At 38.9% G+C, this 22,818-nt stretch overlaps 2 protein-coding genes across 6 annotated transcripts in view; one reads left to right on the top strand and one right to left on the bottom strand.

Annotated features, from left to right (window-relative positions):
• LOC5571294 (kinesin-like protein KIF13A) overlaps window positions 1-16,457 on the top strand; it is a 131,956-nt gene extending 115,499 nt beyond the window's left edge. For 2 of the 5 annotated variants that reach the window (XM_021840150.1, XM_021840149.1), the window contains 6 exons: window positions 182-244; window positions 435-905; window positions 6,520-6,993; window positions 7,063-7,196; window positions 14,121-14,301; window positions 14,360-16,457. In XM_021840150.1, the coding sequence (XP_021695842.1) occupies window positions 182-244; window positions 435-905; window positions 6,520-6,993; window positions 7,063-7,196; window positions 14,121-14,301; window positions 14,360-14,415 (1,379 nt within the window). In that variant the 3' untranslated portion in view covers window positions 14,416-16,457. The remainder of the gene's footprint in view (window positions 1-181; window positions 245-434; window positions 906-6,519; window positions 6,994-7,062; window positions 7,197-14,120; window positions 14,302-14,359) is intronic. The other 3 variants (XM_021840153.1, XM_021840152.1, XM_021840154.1) reach the window with 2 other exon arrangements.
• Window positions 1-22,818, bottom strand: part of LOC5571295 — a 53,210-nt gene that overhangs the window by 14,639 nt on the left and 15,753 nt on the right. The gene's annotated exons all lie outside the window — the stretch shown is intronic.

The following is a 22,818-nucleotide window of genomic DNA, read 5'->3' as shown; positions in this document are numbered from 1 at the left end:
TAACAACAGTATTCCAGGAGCTAGTTACAAGCCACTAAATGTCACCCAATCACTGATCAGGACAACCGATCCAACAGAACAGCCAGAGAAATCCCATTCAACTTGCCAAACAAATCCACCGTATTGTATTCTTCTTTCTCTTTTCTCTTTCTTATTTCACTCACACTTTCATGGAATGCAGCTCGTCCCACATTCCTAAACCTTAACATAAATTTAAACTCCCTGCGATTACAGCCAACAAAGCGTACGTAGCGATCGTTTGGTCGATTGATTTGTTCTCTCATGATTTCCATTGAACTCTTGAGTTAAGATCGATGTCGTGTTTCGATAATTGTTTTCCCATTTTATTTAAATTGTTTTTATTCTTGCCATTCAGTATATCGATCACTTTGTAACTAATTCATCTTTTCTACACTTCTATCACGATAAAACAGCGTCCCCGGCGGCTAGCAAACTAGCCCAACGGATGACAACCCTGCACGAGGAACCCCTGATCAAGCAAATCTGCTACGAGGAGGAGGGCGAAGATCGATTCAGCGAACCCGAGTACGCCGATTACGATTTCTACGAGCCCGCCAAAAAGCCCAACCTCTCGAAGATGAAGTCCTCCTACACGGTGGAATCGTTCATCGACATCGACAAGCGGCCCCCGACCAACGATCTGGGCGGAAAGTACGGCGGCAGCGCAATGGCCAAAGGTAAAATGGGAAGCATGATGTCCGGTGGTGGTAGTGTTGGCACAGGTACCGGTGGTGGAATAGTGAAAAGCCAAAATATTGCCGCTGGGACGCCCAGCATGAGCTCTTCGACGTCCAGTGGATACGGCTCGCAGGCCGTTTCCTGCAGTAACCTTACCAACGACGATTCGTACTCGATCCGGTCGCTAAGCGTCGGAGAAACTCCAGGTTAGTTTTGTGCAATGATGATATTCCAATGAGTCAAATATTATAAGAGCTTTGTACTGTTTCATAATATTGTATAAGTGGATTCTATAGCATTCCTCGGAATATCATTCCCCCGAAAACCATTCCCCAGAATTTCACTCCCTAGAATCTCATTCATCAGATTGTCCCAGAGCTTACTCCATAAATTCTTCCGGATATTTTCCCAGAATCCGTTCAGAGATTTTTCCAAGGGTTACTACAAGAACTTTTGCAAAGTACTTCAGAAATTTATCCAAGCATTTCTCCAGAGATTATTTCTGGAATTCTTACAGTGATACCATTAAAAATTTTGCAAGGGATCCGCCTTACAATTCCTCCAGGTATTATATAATTTATCCTGCATGAACTCATCCAAATATTTGCACAGCGATTCCTGAAGAATTCATAAAGAAATTTCCTCAGAAATTCCTGAAGGGATTTCTCCAATAACTCTTACAGAAAGTTCTTTCAGGAATTTCTCAAGGACTTCTTTGAAGGATTGCTACAGGAATTTCTCAAGAGATTTTTTCAGAAATTCCTCGAAAAATTCTTCCAGATTTACAAATTTCAGAAATGTTTGCAGAGGTTCCTCTAGGGATTCCTTCCCAAATACAGGAATTCCTCAAAAATTCCTTCAGGTATTCTTCCAGAATCTCCAGGAATGCCAAAAGATATTCTTTTAGAATAAATGAAGAACCGAATTTAGTATTGTACCATTTAATACAACTAAAATTTTAATAGCTCTACAAAAGAGGGAAGGGAAATATAACTATTCCTAGTTTAAATATACTCGTGCATACGTTGGATTTGTTCAAGTCGAATCATTCCTTCAAAAATTTCTCGAAGGATTCCTCTTACAATTCCTCCAAATACTCTTCTACGTATTTCCATGAAGTCCTGCAGAGATTTCTACAGAAATTTCATCAGGAATTCCTCAAAAAATTCTTATACAAGTTCCTTCAGGAATTTCGGAAGAAATTCCCTGTTGGTTCACTCCAGGTATTTTCAAGTGATTTTTTTAGGAATTCATCCAGACATTCCTGGAAAAAATCCTCCAGAAATAACTAGTAAAATTTTAAACTATTTCAAAGACTATTCAACCATTCCTTAAAATATTTCGCTAGAGATTCCTCCAGAAATTTCTTCAAAAGATTGATTTGATTCAGGAATTGATTGATTGAAGGAATTGGATTCAGGAATCTATACAGAGATTGCTCTATGAATTCTTCCAGAAATATCCTCGGAAAACCTTTCAGAGATTTCTCCAGGGATTTCTATAAGTATTTCCTTAGAGATTCCTCCATGTATTCCTCCAGAAATTTCTCCGAGAATCTCTCCAAAGATTACTTCAGGAATTCCAACAGTAATTCCTTTAGAACATTTTCAGGACTCCTGCAAGGATTGAGCCAGGTAACCTCTGGAAAAAAACTAAAATATCTTTGAATTATTACCTGGGAAAATATTACTAGAGATAATCATTTAAAATCATTCTTGGAGGTATTCCTAAAGGAATCCTTGTATAAATTCATGGACTAATCCTTTTGAGAAATTCCCCAGAGCAATCTGGAGAAATTGCAGATAGAATTCTTGGAAAATCCTTGGAGGACTCTGGAGGAATTCTGGGAGAAATCCCTGGAGCAGTCTTTGGAAGAATCCTTTGAGAAATTTCTGGAAAATATCGGAATTATATCTTGGTGAAATCTTTGAAAACATTAGGACTAATTGAAGGAGTAAATCCTAGAAGAATCTCTGATGAAACTTTGGAGGAATTCCAGGAGAAATTCTCGAAGAATCCTTGGAGAAATGTTGGGAAAACATCTGAATTATGTCAAGGTGAAATCTTTGAAAGAACTACTGAAATCCTTGGACGAGTTTTTGAAAAAAAAAAAAACATCTGAATTATTTCGTGGTGTAATTTTCCTACACAAATTGCTTGAGAAGAAGTTTTTGGAAAATAAAATGCCAAAGAAGTTTCTAGAAAAAAAATGACTCCTGCAAGGATTGAGCCAGGAACTCTTACATGCGTTCCTTCAGTAATATCTCAAAAGATTGCTTGTAGGATTGCCCCAGCAAAGGTATTTTTCAGGAATTTGTTCAGGGATTCGTTGAAAATTTCCTCCAGAAATCACTTCACATATTTTTCCAGATATTCTCCAGATGTTCCTCTAGAGATTCCTTCAGAAATTCCTTAATAGATTTCTTCAGGAACTTCTACAGAGAGTACTTCCAGGTATTTCCCCAGTAATCCATCCAGAGATTGCTCCAGGGAATACTACAAGACCGCCTACACTCCTCCATGAATTTCTCCAGAAATTTTCGCTAGGATTTCTACAGAAATTTCTTTAAAGATTCCGCCAAAGATTCAAACCGTTATTCCTCTAGAGCTTTCATCAGGAATTCCAGTGATTCCTCCAGCAACGTCTTAAGGGATTCCTACAAAAATTTCTCAAGTAATTCCTCTTACAATTCCTCCTGGAGTTCTATGTATCCTCCAGGAACTCCTGCACAGATTTGTACAGGGATTTCTTTAGGAATTCCTTAAAGGATTTCTCCAGAAACTCTCACAGGGATTCCTTTAAGAATTTCTTGAAGGTTCGCTTAAGATTTTTTTGGATTCCATCAGGAATTAATCCAAGTATTGCTTGAAAAACTCCTCCAGAAATGACTTAAAAGTTTTAAACCATTTCAAAGATTTTCAAATGTTCTCTAGAAATTCCTCCAGAAATTCATTCAAAGAGTTTTTCAGGAACTTCTACAGAGATTTCTCTATGAATTCTTCCACTAATTTCCACAGAAATCCTTTCGGAGATTTCCCCAGTGATTTATATAAGATTTTTTTTCAGAGATTCCTCCATGTATTTCTCCAAAAATTCCTCCAAAGATTCCTCCAGGAAGATATGATTTTCTCCATGGATTCCTCCAGATTTTTAAAAGACACGGACACCGTTTTCAGCCATTTAGCTGCACAGATTGTAACTTAACACTAGACAACGGACAAGCATGCTCCAATGGTACAGCCGAGAAACATTTCTGACGAAAAGTTTCAATTGCTGCAGCGGGAATCGAACCCACACCCCATGACACGATACGCTCATTGCCTGACGACACTAACCGCACGGCCACGAAGCCCACCAAAGAAACTTATCAAGAAACTTTTCAAGAGATTCTCCAGAAACTTCTTTGGGTCTTCTTTCAAAAATGTCTTAAGAAATTCAATAATCATTTTCTTAAAAGAAACATGCAGAAGATACCAGAAATTTATTTGGGATGTTTTCGATGATTTTTTACACTAATTCCTCAAAATATTCTTGCAGAGATACTCCCAAGAATTTCTCCAGAAAATCTCCCAGTAATTTTTGAGGCATTTTATCAGAAATCAAAAACTTTTCATAGATTCTTTTGAAGATTTCCAAGAGAATTTCTTTAACGAGACTTAAATGGAATTCTGGAAATAATATCTGGTAAGATTTCTGAGGAAACATTTATATGGAGGAATATTCCGGAGAAACTACGGAGGGTTTACCTAAATAATCCCTGGCGGAAATAATGGTGAAACTATGGGGAAGTCTCAGAGGGAATTCGCGGAGAAGTCTCCGGAGGTATTCTTGGAGGAATTACTGGAAAATATTTAAATTATTTCTTGGTGAAATCTTTGTATAAATCCTTGTAAGAAATACTGGAATCCATGTAGAAGTTCTCGAAAATGTCGCTTATTTCTTGTCGAAATGATCTTTGAGAAATTCCATGAAAAATGCATTAAGTAGCTTTAGGAGAAATTTCTTAAAACAAAAATTCCAGTACAAATTACTAGAAAAAATCCAGGAGTAATTCTTGGAAGAACACCTGAGGGAATCCCTGATACAACTATGTCTCCACAGGGAGAGTTCTCGGAGAATCACTGGAAGAGTCTCTGGAGGAAGCCTTGAAAAAAATTCTGGAAAATCCCTTTGAGGTTCCTTGGAAGAATGCCTGGAGAAATCTGTGAAAGAATTCCTGGACAAGTCTCTATCTTTCCTGAAAAAATGTCATTGGCGTTATCCATTCTCGAAAATATCTAAAATATTTCATGGTTAATTTTTTTAGGAAATTCTCTGTAGGATTTACTGCATTCTCTAGACGAGTTTTCGAAAAAAAAGATTGAACCATTTCCTGCTGAAACGTTCCTGAAGAAATTCGTTGAGAAATCTCTGAAGAAGCTTATGGAGTAATCTTTGAGCAAATCTCAGGACATTCCTGAAAGAATTTCTGGAGAAATAGTTAGAAAAATTGCAGAAGGAATCCCTGGAGAAATCCCTTTTGAAATCTTTCAAGGAAATGAATTTGGAGAAAGTACTGTAACTCCTAGAAAAAAAAAACTAGAGACTAGAGAAATTCATTTAAAAATCCCTCTTTAGAATACCTCCCTGAGAGAATCCTTGGACAAATTCATGGACTAATCCTTTTGAGAAATTCCCCAGAGCAATTTGAAGGAATTCTTGGAGAAATCCCTGTCTCTGGAAGAAGAAATTTCTGGAAAATATCTGAATTATGTCTAGATGAAATCATTGAAAGAATTAGGAGGAATCCCTGGACAAATTTGAAGGAGTAAATCTTAGAAGGATCCCTGATGAAACTTTGGAGGAATTCCAGGAGATCCTTGGAGAAATTTCGGGAAGATATCTGAATTATGTTAAGGTGAAATCTATGAAGGAACTCCTTGCAGGAGTTTTTGAAAAAAAAAATCTGAATTATTTCGTGGTTTAATTTTCCTACACAAATTCCTTGAGAGAAAGCCGTAAAGAAAGCCATGAAGGAGTTTCTGAAAAAATAATAGATCCATACTTAGGAGAAACGAAAGGAGAAATCCCTGCTGGTATCTTGGAAGAGCCCTTTGACAATTTTTGGAAAAAAAATCCCGAGGAATCTGTGGAAGAATTCGTAGAGGGGTTTCTGGAGTTGTCATTGTAGAATTTCCATGCAAGATGCCCAACTTTGAAAGTTGAGTTTAAAAAAAAATACACTGCTTCCCAAGCTGAATACATCGATTCTACCCCATTACCCCAAATAAGCTTGAATGACATTACCCTGAATTAGAATATCACGGAGAAATGTCACTCAAGGTGTTTGCACATTCGAGGTAATAGCATTCAGGTTAATGGTGCATTCGGGGTAGTTGCATTGGGATTGATGGCAATCGGGCCAATGGAGTAGAATCGCCACAAAAATGTTTTTGATTTGCTTCACCATTAAGCAGAAGAGCTGATGTTAAATTGATAACACATTTATTTGAAATGGAATTTAGTTCAAACAATGGTGAAAGCGCATGAAATTTGTTCTATTTTGGGGGTCTTTTTTTTGGAACTGTTGGTACAGTTGGACCCAACAATGAAGCACCGATGAAAACGACCAAGAAATGTATTACCTACTTTCTTTGACTAGGAATATATCACTTTCTGGGGGGTGGTACATTATAGGAAATGAGATTCTAGAGAACAGTTCAATCTGAAGAATGGTTTTCTGGGCATTGTTATAGAATCGTTTAAATGTTATCTCCATATGTTTACATACACTTTCGTCAGAAGTTCCGAACTTGACTCCTCTTTCTCCCCTTTTGCAGAAACCATGTCACCGTCCAACATGCGAAACGACCACACCAATGCCAAATCGTCCGATTGCTATACCCCGGCGGAGATCAACAGCGGCTTCAACGCCAGTGCAATCAGCAGCGAATTCCCGAAGCGGGTGAATCCATTCCTGAAGGACGTTGCCAACTTTGACCAGCTGAATGGCAATCAGGGCGAAGAGTATGATGACGAGCGGGCCACTGAGCTGCATCAGATGTACAACAATAACCTCAAGCGAGCCAGCGAACCGGCGATCCTGAGCTCGTCTTCGGCATCCGAAATGATCAACGAGGAGGATGAAGGTGTTGATGAACAGGGCGGCGATGTCGAGGAAGACGAGGAAGAGGAAACCACCAGGACGATTGAGGAAGTTGGCGAGGAACAGATGCAGCAGCAGGAAGAGTGCAATATGAACGAAACCGTCGACGAGGAGAACAATAGTTCAAAACTGATGAACGATTCGGATGGTATGACTCGATGAATGGTTTGATTCTTGGCTCTGAAATTTAAATATCGTTTGTTTGGAATATTTTCAGTCATGGAGAGTAGTTTCACGACGCCCAGCAAGCATGAGAATATTCCCGAATGGGTTGTTGTTGGAGAGTCGGTGCAAATAAGGCCATACAATACAAGTGGTGTTATCGCGTTTGTTGGTGGAACGCATTTCCAGGTAATTTTTATCTTCTCTTATGAAATAACAACATTCTGACATACTGTCAAATATAATGATTATCCATTGTAGGGGAATTTGTTCATTTGTTTTATGATGTTGTTGATATTCAGGTTAACCCTCAAATACTAATTATTTTCGATCTAAGCATCAATTTTTTTTATTATTATTCCCAAATTTTCTGAGTTTTCGGGTTTAATTGTTCTAATTTTTATTTTTGAACATCTGTATTCTTATTCATTTTTTCCTTAAACCCTTTTCTGGGTACCGATTTTTGACAATAATTATAATTAGAGTTTTTACAGTTCATTGGAAAATACATTTTGTTTTCTAAAACATGATTTATTTTCCGTGTAATCATTTTAAATCCATCAGGCTTCTCTTATGTGATAGGTTGATTGTAGAAAAACATAAAATGTTCAAATTTTTGAATTATACCTACCTCAACCTAGACCCAGGCATTTGCAGGTTATAAAATAATACAATTTTTCAAATCTCAAGAATACAAAAATGTTTCAAAAGTGGTATATAACTTTCCTAATATGCAAAATTCCAAACCCTCTAAAGACGGGGTTGGATATTTGAGAGTGAAGATAAGTTGATAGAAAGCGTTTTTTTTTGCTGCAGGTGAAATCAACTCACTTGAAAAAAGTTCTGAATTGCTACGGAAAATTAAATGTGATATGTTGTTAACAAAATCTTAATACAGTCAACCCTGCATAACTCGATGTTGAAAGAACCATCGAGTTAAGGAGGTATCGAGTTACAGAACACAAAGCCAGTGCAACTGCGATCCAAGGGACCATCAAGGTACTCACGAAAACCAACTTTTATTTTGGTTCTCTAACTCAATATTGAGATACAAAATATTGAGTAAGGGAGAGTTGACTAATTTTACCAAAATAAGGATGTTTAACCTTTCGGTTGTCGCGCGAATTTTTGTAACGCGAGTAGTCGCGCGTTGTACTTTGTACAACACGCTTGATTTTAAGAACATCCCAGAAGCCTGACTACTCAGAAAGATGGCGTCTTCGGCAAAGTTGTTCAGTGGCTCAAGGGCTATCATTGATCGAGTTAGTTGATTCTCAATTTTGCCAACAGGTGACGCTAGTGAGCATGAAACATTTGTTTGGCAGATCTCAGGATCTTGACCACTTAGAAAGATGGCATCTCCGGCAAAGTTGTTCAGTAGCCAAAATACTTTCTTTGTTTAATCCTTGAAGTTCGAGATTAGCTAAAATAATGATGGTCTTTGAGCTACGCATCAATTTTGTCGAAGATACCATTATTCTTAAAGGTCAGGATTTTGAAGTATCAGCAAAATAAAAGTTTCATGCTCACTAGCACCGCCTGGTGGCAAAATTTTGAATCAACTAGCTCGAACAATGATAGTCCTTAGCTTACTGAGCAATTTTGCCGAAGATACCATCTTTCTAAAAGGTCACTGTTGAAAAACTCGAGTGACAGAGCCAAAGACAAATTAAAGACCTCCATGTCCCTTGCAGTTGCCCAAAATTTTATGGCTCATAAGGTAATCTAGAATGCCGTGAAAAGTGTACTGCGATCTGTCAAACTTGTCTACCTTTTATACTACCGAGGGACGAAATGCAGTACTAGAAGTGGTACCCAATCTGAGCCCGAGTGTGACGGACCTGGACAGAGCCGTGTCGAGCGATTTGTTTGGTCGACAGTGACTCCAGTTAAGTCAATTTAGTCCACTCGACTTATAAAATAGGGCCTGTGGTACTTATTGACTTGACAACATGAATAATCAAGAGTTTTTAAAAGCACGGCCTGCTCAGTGTAATGCTAAACTACCACATCTCCTTTCCTTGGACAGAAGATGTTCTTTTGCTCTAGATGGACTAAATGATATTTTGGCGTGTTAAAGACATATTAAGAACTCCATCAGTTATGATGTTTCTAATGCTTGTTTGATGCCTGGGGTACGTTTTTTCTGAAACCATTGAAAAACACTTGGTCCAGTCTGTTCGAACAGCGACCATGTAGGATCGCTATTTTGCTCTAAGTAGACAACTTTTATTTCACAGCTAGGTTCAAAAGCCATTGAACGTTTCTTTCGGAAATTGGCCTCAAATTTGTTTTTGACTATTTCCTCCAACGGACACAGTTTTTTTTTTGATCAGATTGGTTGGATTCACTAAGAGCGCTTCTTGTTGAAGCTCTTCAACTGTTATATTCAAATGACACGACAGCTGAAAACTGTCGTTAGAACTGCTCCCTTCAAAAGCTAGCGTTCAGGCACATTTTTTTTTTATGTGACTTACACTTGCCTTCCTAGCTGAATTACTCAGCAACTGATGTATCTTATTCCTTATGTCTGTCTTTTCAGTTAAGTATTCTGAATTTGATTCTTTTAATAATATGGCCTTTTCCTGAGGTCTGCTTTTTCGATTGGATTATCATTCACTTGTCTTTTACCCATTATAAGAAACAGTTTTGCTTTACCGGCCCTTCTCCTTGCCTTATCCGACTGATTTTCCACCCGTCGTTAAGGCGTCTCCCTCTCATGAGGCGGATTTTCATCCACCGTTTCGGCGTCTCCCTTAAGGCGAGACATTCTTGCTTTCTCCGGTTTTTTCACCGTTAAGGCGTCTCTCTACTATTAGGCCCTCTACTCTTGCCCTCTCCGGTCGGATTTTCGTTAAGGGCGTCTCCCTATTTTTAGGCAAGACTTTTCTTTTTCCCTCATACCTGATCGGATCAGATGTTATCTGTCGGAAATGCATGTGTACCTTATAGTTACCCTTAATCGATAAGTTCGGAATCAACTTGAGGTCCGTTCAGTTCCTATATGGATTCCGGCCGTTGGTTCTTACTCCTCGCCAATGTGGCACTTCTTGACTCGACAGCTTGATTAATAATGAACTCTTTTTAAAAGCACGGCCTGCTCAGTGTAATGCTTAACTACCAACTAACTCTCTAAAAATCAATTTGATGCTGCTCCCTTGATTCCTTCAAAACACTCTCTCGAAAATAATACTTTAAAATTTCTTACAAAATGTCTACCAAAGAAAAATTAAAAAATCAATCATTCCTGAAATGTATATTTCAGAATACTTCTAGGGGCCCAGTTAGCCGTAGCGGTAAACGCGCAACTAATCAGCAAGACCAAGCTGAGGGTCGTGGGTTCGAATCCCACCGGTCGAGGATCTTTTGGGGTTGGAAATTTTGTCGACTTCCCAGGGCATAAAGTATCTTCGTACCTGCCACACGATATACGCATGCAAAAATGGTCATTGGCACAGTAAGCTTTCAGTTAACCCGTATAGGCCTGAGTGAAAGCAAAAATTCTAAAACCCTCACCGCTCAGCGAATTTTTAATGGATTCAAATGATTTTTTGTCAGTATACTGGCACACATATCTAGTTTCTAGAAGTGGACAGAGGAACGCGGAAATATTCTTGTGGCCGAAGTTATTCCGGTAGATCACTGGGTCAGGTCGAGTGAGAAGGGTATTGTGCGTTTGTGCCCCTGAAGGTAGGCAAATTTCAAGTCACAGATAATTTCCGGAATCGACTATAATGTGGCCACTACATGACGGAATTTTAAGAAAATTGCATCAGTGTAAACCTTTTGAGAAACGATTGAATTGGATAACTATGAGTTTTGCATTTGGTTAATCCTACAAATGACCATTTTCGGGTCCCTGGACGCCTCAAACTTATGACAAAGTGGCCAATTTGTATCTGAACATCTGTGCCAAGCTTATGGAAACGCATTTTCGTGCACAGTTATGTTTGATTGCTACTTTTCGAGAGTTGAAACGGTTTAGTATCCAACAAATCTACAGCTGATTCTTCCGAGCATTACGTCCGAATGGCCACATCTGGTATATGTTAAACGGTGCAAAACTCTTCATTTATAATGTTGAATATCAGATCTTAATGATTTATGCAAATTTAAATGATTGTCATTGAAAATAAATAAAGGTAACTTGGCATGTCCCAAAAAATAGCCTTTTTTCACCCGACTTGACCCAGTGATCCACCGGAATATCTCCGGCCACAGGAATATTTCCGAGTTCTTCTGGCCACTTCCAGAAACTAGATATGTGGGCCAGTGAACTGACAAAAGATCATTTGAATCCGTTAAGAATTCGCTGAGCGGTGAGGGTTTCAGTATTTTTGCTTTCACTCAGGCCTATACGGGTTAATAACTGTGGAAGTGCTCTTAAGAACACTAAGCTGAGAAACAGGCTCTGTTCCAAGGGGGACGTAATGCCAGAAAGAAGAAGTTCCATCTAAAATTCTTCCGCTAATATACTCAAAAGTTTCCCTAGCAATTTGTTCAAGCATTTCTTCAGAGAATTATATTATTGTTTGTTCTAGGAAGGATGTCTTCACCATAGATTCATCCTAATATTTTTAAGAGTTTCTGTTTTTTTTTTTTTGAAATGTCGTTCTGTCAGGTTCTATAAATCCATCCACTCTCTATTTTTGGTTCAAAAGCTACTGCAGGAATACCTCAATATTTTTTCAGTGATTTCTTTGCGAATTACTCTACGAATCACTCCATATCCATATCCAATTTATTTTTATTTCTAGAGAAACGCATATTTACTAATTTACTGTCGAAAAATTAAGAGCACACTGTAAAATTTTTGATACTTTTTGACGAAATTCCTGAATACATATATTATATAAAACTTCACAGAAAAGCATAAGGAGTTTTTACAAAAAAAGTTGTTCTCTTTCTTCGCCTTTTCTGAGAGACAATCATTGGCGTTAAAAAGGATGGATTTTTAACTGACGATATTTGTTCTTAACATCTTTGTGCAATTCCAGGGTGGAATTCTTAGAGGCTTTCTGCCAGAATTCTAGGGAGTCCAGAAGTCTAGGACAGAATTCTGATAGATATCTGAGGTAATTTCTAAAGCGTATTCTGATGAAGCTTCTCGAAAAATTTGTTTTTTTTTATAAGTTAGAGAGGGTTAAATAACATTTTATTTTTCACCTCTAAAGAAAAGATTACAAATAATCACTTGTCCATCTTTCGTTGTCCATCTGCTGTTTCTAGCTGCTTCAACATTGTGTTGTTTTTCCTTCATCACAATATTCTTTAGAAATTATCCTTGAAATCTATCAGAATTCCGTTTTTAACTTCTGGACTCCCCTGAATTCTGGCAGAAAGCCTCTAAGAATTCCGCCCTGGCATTGCACAATAGTTCAATCCCAGAATGTAGATCCTACCAATAATTGGTAAAACTATTTCTGAAGAAAGGTTTTGAGGAAGATTACTATTCATTATTTCTTTTTGTATATCTCAATAATTCCAGCTTTTTTGCTAAATGTTTCTTTATAACTTCTTTAATCGCTATGTTGATCTCGAAAGTAAAGATTCTAAGGCAAGATACAGTTTAACAACACTTTTCTATGATAATTTTTGAAAAATCTCTGCAGAAACGTAGATAATGATTGTATAATCTGACCTTGTATAATTCTACTTCCCGAATTTCCATAAAAAAATAACGTAATTTGTGATGTAGGTATTTTGGTAACATTTCTGGAAAACTTTAGATGAACTTCGCGAAAGAATTTATATTTCTTAAAAAATTAAAACACATGTTTTCTTGTATTAAATTATTAAACTCATTGGTTGAACTCTAAACTCATGCGAAATTACTCAAAAAATTAAAGCAAAATATATTAAACAACAATATGGAATAAAAACCATTGCGGTAACACAAAACAATCAAAGGACACCTAGCAACGATTGTATAAATTACCACCGCCCTAGCAAGAAACATCTATCTTTGACACCGCATTTCTTGTGGAAAATCTTACCGCGTTTGGAGTTTCCGCATTTGATATTTGCATGTCAAACGCACATAGCAATACCATGACATACTACAATTGGTTTAGTTCATCGTGGATTACTTTGATCCCAATACATTCATTACTCGCGGTGAGTAAATCGACGAAGAGAAATTGATCTCTGCATATACGCCCTTAGGATACTGAACGGAAAAATTATTTTAGCAGAAATCGTGAGTAGGAGCACAAGCCGGTCATTGTATCAGCCATGTTTGGATTCCGACACGTGTCACCTTAAAGAATTTTTAAAGGAGTCTTGAATTTCCTTGAGAAATAAAATATAGGAAATGGTACCGGATATTACTGCAGAAATTACCCTCAAAATCGCATACGTAGTTTTTTCTGCAGAAAGTTTTCAGGGATTTCTTATATTACGAGATTCTATCGAGACTGGCTCCTGAATTTCTTGCATTTCTTGTAATTCTTCTTGTTTTACTAGATGTTCTCTATTTTTCCTCCAAGCCTTGATTCTATATTTTTCTACAAGTAAACAGTTTATCACAGTTCTTATAGGTACCTATTTTGAATTCTTTCGATATTACTTGAGAAATCCGTGAGAAAATTGGAGTCAAATTTTTGGAGGGACTTCTAAAATAATCCTTGCAGAAATTCATATGGAACTACATAATACCTTTAGAGACATCATGTGAGGAATTCTGATGGTCTCTTGAGGAAATCTAAGTGGATTCTATGGAGAAGTCGCGAGAAGAAAATCTGAACATTCACATTTCATTAGGAATTCCAGAAATAAAAATTAAAAAAATAATTATTGAAAGATTCTGTGAATCTGGGAAGGGTGTTGACCTCCAAAACACACCCTTTGATTGTGCCACTGTAATAGAAACTCCTGAAACAATTTTCAAGTGAGGGAAACATTGGTAAAAATGTTCAGGTATTTTATTCAAGGATTCTACCTCAATTTTTTACAGGAATTTGTTCAAAAATCACTCTATAAATCATTCAATTTTTTTTAATGATAGATATTTACAAAATGACATCGGTTTGACCCCACATAATTACGTAAAATGCCGATGATACGCTTGTCTTATGATTAACGTGATTAACCTTAATCCTTTTACATTTCCAGGGTGGCACTTGGATCGGCGTAGAACTGGACACACCAACCGGCAAGAACGACGGCACGGTGCAAGGAATACAGTACTTCAACTGTAAGCAGAAGCATGGAATTTTCGTCCGGGTGGACAAACTCATCCTGGACAAACGGGGTCGTGCAATTCGAGAGCTGAAGCGGGCCGAAAAGATGAAAGGTTGGTAGATTGATTAATTTGTCAATTCAGAGATTTTAATTCATATATTTTTTATTAGCGGAATTCGCTGGCCAGAAGGGCAAACCGGTCAGCGCGAACGGGCCACGCAAATGATACGGGTTTAACCGTGGTCTCAGCACCGCGATGTTGTCGAGTGGATCCTGCTCGGCTGCCGCGGTGGCGAGACCGATGCCACGGCGACGGTTCGTACCCAAGTCCGCGTCCATGGCGGCATTCGGAAGGACGAAGTGAATAACTGTATAGCAGTAATAGCACATAACCTCTTTATGGATTTTCCAAGTTTCTTACAGTCAAAGGAACAACGGAAAATGTCGATATAGAGAAATCAATCAGTAACCGAAGAGTAAAAAGAGATTCGTTTCATCAAACCACCCTAGATCATCCTCGATAGCGTACCTTGTTTTTTCGTGATTAAGTTTACAATGTCGTGATAATATACATACAAGCCGTTTAGAGATTACCCACTATGAAGAATGGTATGTATTAAGCAAAAATGATTTCTGAGCAATGGATAAGGATAATAATTGTGTATCCAGTTTAATTCTATTATTTATACTTTTATAGAGTGTGACATAGAAAAAAAAGACAAATTGCATCCATACCAAGCTTTTTCCCTAAATCAGAAAAAGGGGTAACTGAATATATTTATTGAATAAGCGTTTGCAAGTGCATTCTAGATAGAACGAGTGAAAAGCCGTAATTTAGAAAACCGTGTCAGGAAAGCAAATTTACGATCCAAAACGATATAATGAAACCAACCAGTTCTGTCCAAGGTCATCATTGAAGTGAAACCACAACCACAAAGCAAGCTCTAAAGTTATTATCAGCTATATTGTATACACCGTAAGCAAACAAAAAGTAAAAAACACAAAGATTGTGTTGAAAATTGGAGGAGTTTTCACCCTTTAAGGAGGAAAACAATTATTGCAGGTGACACTATATATTGCTAAGAGAATCAAGAATTCAACCACACACACAACCAGAACAACAACTTTGTAGCCAAAATCAGTCGAACGAAGCAGGAGTCGAGGGTTCAAAGACAGAGACGATTGATATAACAACTATAAATATTTATATTTATACACTACAAAAAAACAAGAAGTAAAATATGTCATTATGAAACGATTTATTCTACCGCTTCTTTGCTACAAGACAAAGCCAAGCAAGACAAGCCGTTTTTCAATCTCTTTCTTCTGTAAAATCTATACACAGCGGTACAGAACGACAGCAACAGAAAACCAATAGCCACTGATGAAGGAAATGGATACGACGATACTCTCATATGCAGCACAGCTTGAAATCAGAAATTGAGTCGGATTAACCACAGTTATTCGAAGTGGCAAATCAGATGAATGGTATATTTTCTTCGGAAATTATGCTGACTATTTGAATAGCTATTTAGTTTTACCTCTTGAATCAATTATCAAATTTGTTCAACTGATTTCGCCATTCCGGACCACTGTGTAATCGAATCAGAAAACTTTCATCGGAAAAGCCCAAGCATGAAGCAAAAAGCCAGAATACAATAGTTCAACGCTTGCCACACTGATTCTTAAAAACCGACATAGTAACATTCAAACCATAGGATCCTATCGACAGCCACAACCCAAACTTCTCTTTCTAAAAAAACAATGAAGCCAGTAATCAGTAGAATAGAGTTAAACGAAAAAGAACCTAAAATCAATGTGATGATGTGTCCAGTCGCGTATTCTGTAGTTATAGGCGACAGCAATGTAACAAGAGACTACCAAAAACTTTCAAACATTCAGTGAGTCCATCCCTTTTCACCATCAAAATTTTTTGAGTCTGGTTTACAACATTCAAAAAAGAGTAAAAAAACAATTCGATTGTAATATCATTAGTTGGTAGGAAAAGACGCTAGGAATGATTTCTTCTACAGCCCCGACCTCGGTATTTTCTAAGTAGTCAATATGTGCGTGTGTGTTTTTTAGCTGTGGCTTCGAAATTGAACCGGAACTGATTAATTTTTTCTCCCAGTGTTAGGAAAGTGAAGGAATGGGACGTATCAGCAAGCAACAAAGCAAAAACCAAAAACGACGAGTGAGACAAAGTTTTGGAACGCGGCGCGGGAGAGATTGACTCTCGAACGTGCAAGTTTAGTTGGGGTTTCCAACGAGAACGAAAAAACGAATCGAAAACCAAATGTGGAAAGAAGGTGTTTGATAAGGATAACAACCAGTTACAAATAACTCTTCAAATTTCTCAGTGTTTTATAGGCAATAATTAGGTCGACAAGGCAACCAGGAAGCTATTTAGAGAGGACGACGAAAAAGAGGAATAAAGTGTAGTAATTTATAATATTGAAAATGGTTAAGCTGTTGAGCATCGATTAGGTAGTAGGGCGTGTTGTGGAGCGCTAAGACGATAGTGACGCGTTAGAGGCTTAAGTAGCAGGATGATGTGTACCCAGTCAGTTGTAGTAGAAAGGTCTTCGAACTAGTGTGTGAAAATTGTGCGGTGGGAGGAGTGATGAGGTGCCCATTGCTACCGGATTTATCGCGGTAAAGTCGAGAGATTTCAGTTGGAATTGGGAGTGATTTCGAGTATGAACAGTCGAGGGAGGAAGATATGTTTCTTGTAAATTTTAATGTATTGCCAATTGGAATATTTGTGCTATCGCCATATTTGAGCCTATTTCATCATCTACCTGATGGGAAAGGTAAGGTAAAGGTAAGATGGTGGCGAAATAGGAGTGGGGTCCCTTAAAGAGGGAAAATCGCATAACCAAAATGAGAGCAAGTAGTTTCATACCACCCAAGAATTGATCTGAAGCTTCACTGAGGACTTCGGAATCGAAATTGCTGGCTCAGGGCCAATGGAGTTAAACTCCATTGAGGGCCAAATCATTCTCAGCGATGGGATATTAGCCAGGTACCCATACAAGGTTTACAGAGATGACTGAATTCAGTTCCTCAATTTGAATTTGACATGCTATAACAAACCTCGACTCTGAGTTGACCGAAGCAAGTGCTTTTATAGCAGCCTGACTATCTGAACAGAAGTATATAACTTAAACCATTACTTGATGTTCTACCAAGTGAGTTTAACTGATTCAGTCTCAGCTCACGAGAATACACATTAGCATCAGTTCTTGGTGCAGCGGTTAGAGCAGTGGATAAAAGAACAAAATGTGTGGTTCTCTTGGGTGACAACACTGACAACTACTGAATGATGGTTTATTATATTCTCAATGTATAGCAGTGTGGTAACGAATGCAGTGTGCATGTTGGTGTGTGTTAGGTACATCCAGTACATCGAGTGAGGATAATTGGGAGAAATGAGATAAAATAAATTATACACTGAAATAATTTATTGTGTTAAAATTGACAACGGTGCCACAGGGTTGTGTAGCCCGTCACTCCTCCGCAACGTTGACAAATAGACAACTCGGATGGCTCCTTGACACCGATGACATTTCTGTGCCTCTCTAGCTAGATTCGTTCCAACGGCTTCCTCATGAGGTCCACCTCCATGCGCTCTGTTGGCATGAAGCGAAGTTCGATGACTCTCTGTTACTGGAGGTCCTTGGTGTAGGCGTATTTCGTATGAATCTGCTTAGAGCATCGTTCACGACGCTCTGACTCAATGATCTTTATGCACGATTCCCAGATGATGATCGGATTGGGCGATGATTGATTGCGGTCGTTGAGCAACTTCCGGTACCACATGATCTGCTGGCATCCATCCGCCAACGCGACGAATTCAGCCTCCGTTGAGGACAGGGCGACACACCACTGCTTTCGTGTTCCCCAGTCGACGAGACCGACACCGAACTTTAGAAGGCACCAGGAATTTGACTTACGGCGCCTTCATCTTCGGCCTAATCGACGTCCACGAAGCATTCCATCTCGCCGGATCCAGAGCCAAGGTGCAAACGAAGGTTCTTCGTAGCCTTGGGGTATCGGAGGATCCTTTTAGCTTCCGTCCAATCTCGTTTAGTCGGGCTGGTGACTTTTCATCCAAGCAGTGAGACGGTACGAGGCGTTTGTAGGTAGTACCGTCTCCTCCTTTTGCTTCGTGCCTCAAGCAGGGTCGATTGGTACCTTGGATGGCTTGGCTTCGTCGTGTCCGAATCGTCGTATCAACTTGTTGATGTAGCTGGCCTGTTCGAGTGTGTAGTGATCACCAGCCTTGTCGACGCGTATTCCCAAGAATCGCTTGAGCTGCTTGAATTTGTGCTGCAACTGCCTATGAATCTCGTCGAACTCAACCTCGGAGTTCGTTGTTGGAGCTTATTAATAATGTCGTCAAAAACGCTACTCACTACGACATTTCTACGGTGTCTCTGCGACTACTCGTTTTGCCCAATTGGCGGTTGAAGATCTTGCCGGGGCTTTGGACAGCTTTCTGTGCGACGACGCTTACTTCCCTTGGGCTGGCCCCGCGTCAGAGCCCTGTTGAACTTCTTCTGGGCGGTCTTATGCACTTCGTTGCTCTACGACGACTATGCTATGTCCTCAGCCAGAGTGATGCAGATGGTGATCATTCCGGTGATAACGCACATTTCCTCCGACGATGTAGTGCGGTAGACACTCACCACCCGTATAGTCATGAGCCGAAACGTACCTGCCAGCTTATCTCGATTGCGTTTGGTTGTCAACGCTGCAGCCCAGGCAGGGACTCCGTACCTTAGTATGGACGATGATACGGTCGCCAGAAGCCGCCTCGTACTGCTTCTTGGTCCTACAATGTTGGGCATGATCCTAGCTACAGTGTTAGCAGCTTTCGCTGCCTTTTCGCAGGCATAGTCTACGTGGCTGTTGAAGTTTAGCCTGTCGTCGACCATTACTCCCAAGGTGCTTTAGAGAGCCGTTCGATGGGATTGCGTGTCTTCCGACGTCGATCTCTAAATGCTGAACCGCCTTGCAGTTGCTGACCAGCACCACCTCCGTGTTGTGATGAGCCAACTGCAGCTTGACTCCAGTCATCCACGTTTCAATGGTGTCTAGCGATTCCGCCGTCAGCATCTCCTCCTCCACTTATCGCAACAACAACGTCATCTGCGAACCCGACGATCTCGACTCCATTCGGCAGTGTTAAGGTTAGTAGACTTTTCGTGTGGCCTTGTCCAAGAAGCGGTAAGCTTTATGCTCCGAGGAGTAGCCCACGAACGTCAACTTTCCTTTTTACTTTCGGGATGTGCAGCCGAAAATCTTGAGGTAATCGACCTTCGGGTTCAGGCCAATCCAAAACTCGTATGAAGTAATGTCGAGAGGCTTCGTTGGTATAACGTTCTGGAGGTGAACCGGCCTGGTCACTGTTTCTGTCCAATAGCGTTGCTCCATGTGTGCTTCGAAGAGCATGCACGGGTTTGCCGCTCTGCGATGCCGTGTTGAGGGGATGGGTTATAACCGGCCGTATATTGCGCCGATATTCCTTCCTGCTTGTAGAACGCACGCAGCTGCTTTCCGCTATACTCGCCGCCCTGATCAGAGCGGATTTTCTTCGATTTCCGACCGAAAAGTGTTTTGGCGTAGACGAACTACTCCTCTATTTTCGTAGCGACCTCGGTTTTCTCTTTTAACAGGTAGAGGACGCAAAATCGGCTGTGGTCATCGATAACAGCCATGAAGTACCGATAACCGCTGACCGACGGCACCTCAACCGGACCGCAAACATCCGTATGCATTCGACTTGGCTTGAGACTCACTAGAGAAAGGAGTATGTGGCGTCTTACCTTGCAAACAGCATTCACATTTCTCGCAGATAATGCGGTGTGTGTACATCCAGAACTAGAACGCATACAAATATTGTAAAATATCGTTACATATTACATATTATCGTTACATATAAAACCTCACATCATTAACATATCCTTAGTCATATTCACCTACTTAAAACTAAATACATAACATAAAACGGGGTAATTTTGATAGATTTTTGAGAGAAAATCTAAATATGTTATTTTTTAATTTGTAAAAGAAGCACCGGTATGTTAGTTACCGATTGCATAAGAAAGATTGCATAACGGTTCCATCTGAATGATTCTATAATTTTTCATTTATCGAAAGTCAGTTTTTGGTAATGGAGTAACATTGATTATGAGTAGATAAGCACATGAAAATCCACAACAAACTATTTGTTATTTCAACAACTAACTATATAACAAATGATTCCAAATTGTAAATCTGTTTTTCGCTATGAGGTTTGATACCGGATTCATGTTCTACTATAGCTAGGCCATCAAGCATACGTACCGAACTCATTATAATGTATCAAATAGTAAAACAGATTGTTTGTGAGCGTGAGAGTGCTAGAATCTCATCATTTTTTAATATTCGAATATAAAGCCTCAAATACTATCGATTGCCACGAAAACAGCTCCGAGATGCAGTGTCACACTGATACTCCTTACTTTCGCATTCGTTTTCCTTAACTGAATAACATAATGTTTGTGATTTCGTTAAGTACGTTGCGGATCCCGCACTATCAAAGTTACCCGCATTATCAAAGATACCTCGTTTCACGACACTAAAATTTATTTGTCCATGCTGGTTATTAAAATTGTTGTGTCTATTTCCCAAAATGTGCCCTCCATAAGTGCAAAGTCGTGAATAAAAGTGCGTGATAACGTCGGATCGATTTGTTATCTTCGCCACATTTAATTTTTATTACAAACAATGACATAATGTCGATCCGAAGTAATCCACCCTTTTTATTCAAAATCAGGCACTTCAAACCCCAAATATAATGTGCGCATTAATTATGAGTAGATTAGTGATTGCACAAAACTTGTATCACGATGAGCTTGAGACCACATTAAGGCTATATAAGGACTGTTCATTTAAGAAAGTTGACACGTGTTTTTTACAGTAAACTGTTTATTTTCGAACAAATTCATGAGTTTACCTAAAATACATGGAAATCAACGTAATTTCGATCAAATTCACATAAATTTGAACATTTATTGAGCATTGCTGGAGAATGCTCTTACTTTTCTTTTGATACCTCCCATAAAATTCTGCACAACTTTTTTCGGAACTTTTCGAACTGCTTGTTGAACTGCTGACCACATTTTCTTGAAAAAATCGATGGAGCTTGCTTCTCTTCCATCCTTCTTAAGATGCCGTTTGATTATTGCCCAATATGTTTCAATGAGGCGTAGTTCTGAGCAATTTGATGGATTCGATCATTTTTCTACAAATTCGACTTATTCCTTCTTGAGCATCTCCAAAGTAGTTGAAGCATAGTGAGCCGATGCTAGGTCTGGCAAAAACAATGAAGGCATGGTATGCTTTCAGTAGATGAGCAGAAGCCATTTTTTAATGCATTCAGTTCTGTAATTTTCGCCGTTGATTAAACGAAATATGTAGTACTTTCATACCGCAGGAGCAAATTGCTTGCCATACCAAATCATTTTTCCCAAATTTTTCTGTTGGGATGTATCGTACGTCGTCAGGAATATCTGTTTTGGCCACAGCGTTGAAAAAATTCAATTTGGACACTTCGCGATTTAAGCCAAATCTCGGAACGGCAGTTTTTCTGTACACCATTTGTGCAGAAAAAAAATTGAGAGTCGCCATGTCAAGTCGACCCATCGTTTAGAATTAATAATTGTTTTGTGTCAACTTTTGTCTGCTGTCAAAATAAACACTTGAGATCACACTGAAACAAAATTTTATTTGTTTTTATGGAATTTTTACACCAAAATACTGCCATGTGTATCCATTTCTTGGAATTCCTATTCTTATTGAAAAACTATGCCGCATACTTAAAATATTACTGATTAGATTCAGAAAGAAGAATACAAAGCGATCGTATGAGCTTTTCTGAAGTGAAAATTGAATTTTCCATTATATAAAATACGGCATACTAGCATGGGCTGGTCATATTGTGTGAGTGTATGTAGAAAATGATGCTTAATTTAAAACATCTAAGAATTCATTCATGTTAAAGATATGTCAAATTGGACTTTAAGCCGTTAAAAGTCATCATATTAGTGTAAATCTAATATTCTCCTATGAACCCATGTATGGGCAAGGGCCAAAAATACAAAAATCGACTTTATTCAAATTTTTGCCGATGAAAGATTTTTTAATATGCCGCAAGCTTATTTTGACTGCCAAGGCTAACTTTTAGTGAAAAAAGATTGGAGGTTCATGCAAATTCGATAATATGTGTGTTTCAGCACACCGTGTAATATCACGTCAGGATCTGGGAATGTACCCGGTAGCAAAACTGCTTACAAGTAGCTTTTTCAAAACATGTTTGATAAACTCAAATCCTTTCTGGAGCAGAACAGCATAAATCTCATCTGCTCCTGAAGATTCAAAAGGGGCAAAACTATTGAGTGCCCATTGAATCGATTTAGTAGTTACGATACAGCGAGCAAAAGCCAGAGTCTCGTAACTACACGAAGAGACATTTGGCTCATCCATAGATATTATGTCCACAATCCAGGGAAATGAACAGTCGCCATTAGGTAAGCGAGTTTTGTTCACTTGAAAATCCTCAGATTCTGCGAGGATTTTGTTC

Source organism: Aedes aegypti, chromosome 2, assembly GCF_002204515.2.
Source record: "Aedes aegypti strain LVP_AGWG chromosome 2, AaegL5.0 Primary Assembly, whole genome shotgun sequence".
In the NCBI taxonomy this organism is placed as follows: domain Eukaryota; kingdom Metazoa; phylum Arthropoda; class Insecta; order Diptera; family Culicidae; genus Aedes; species Aedes aegypti.
The sequence above is the reverse complement of the archived record's forward strand: the minus strand, read 5'-3'. Positions and strand labels throughout refer to the sequence as shown.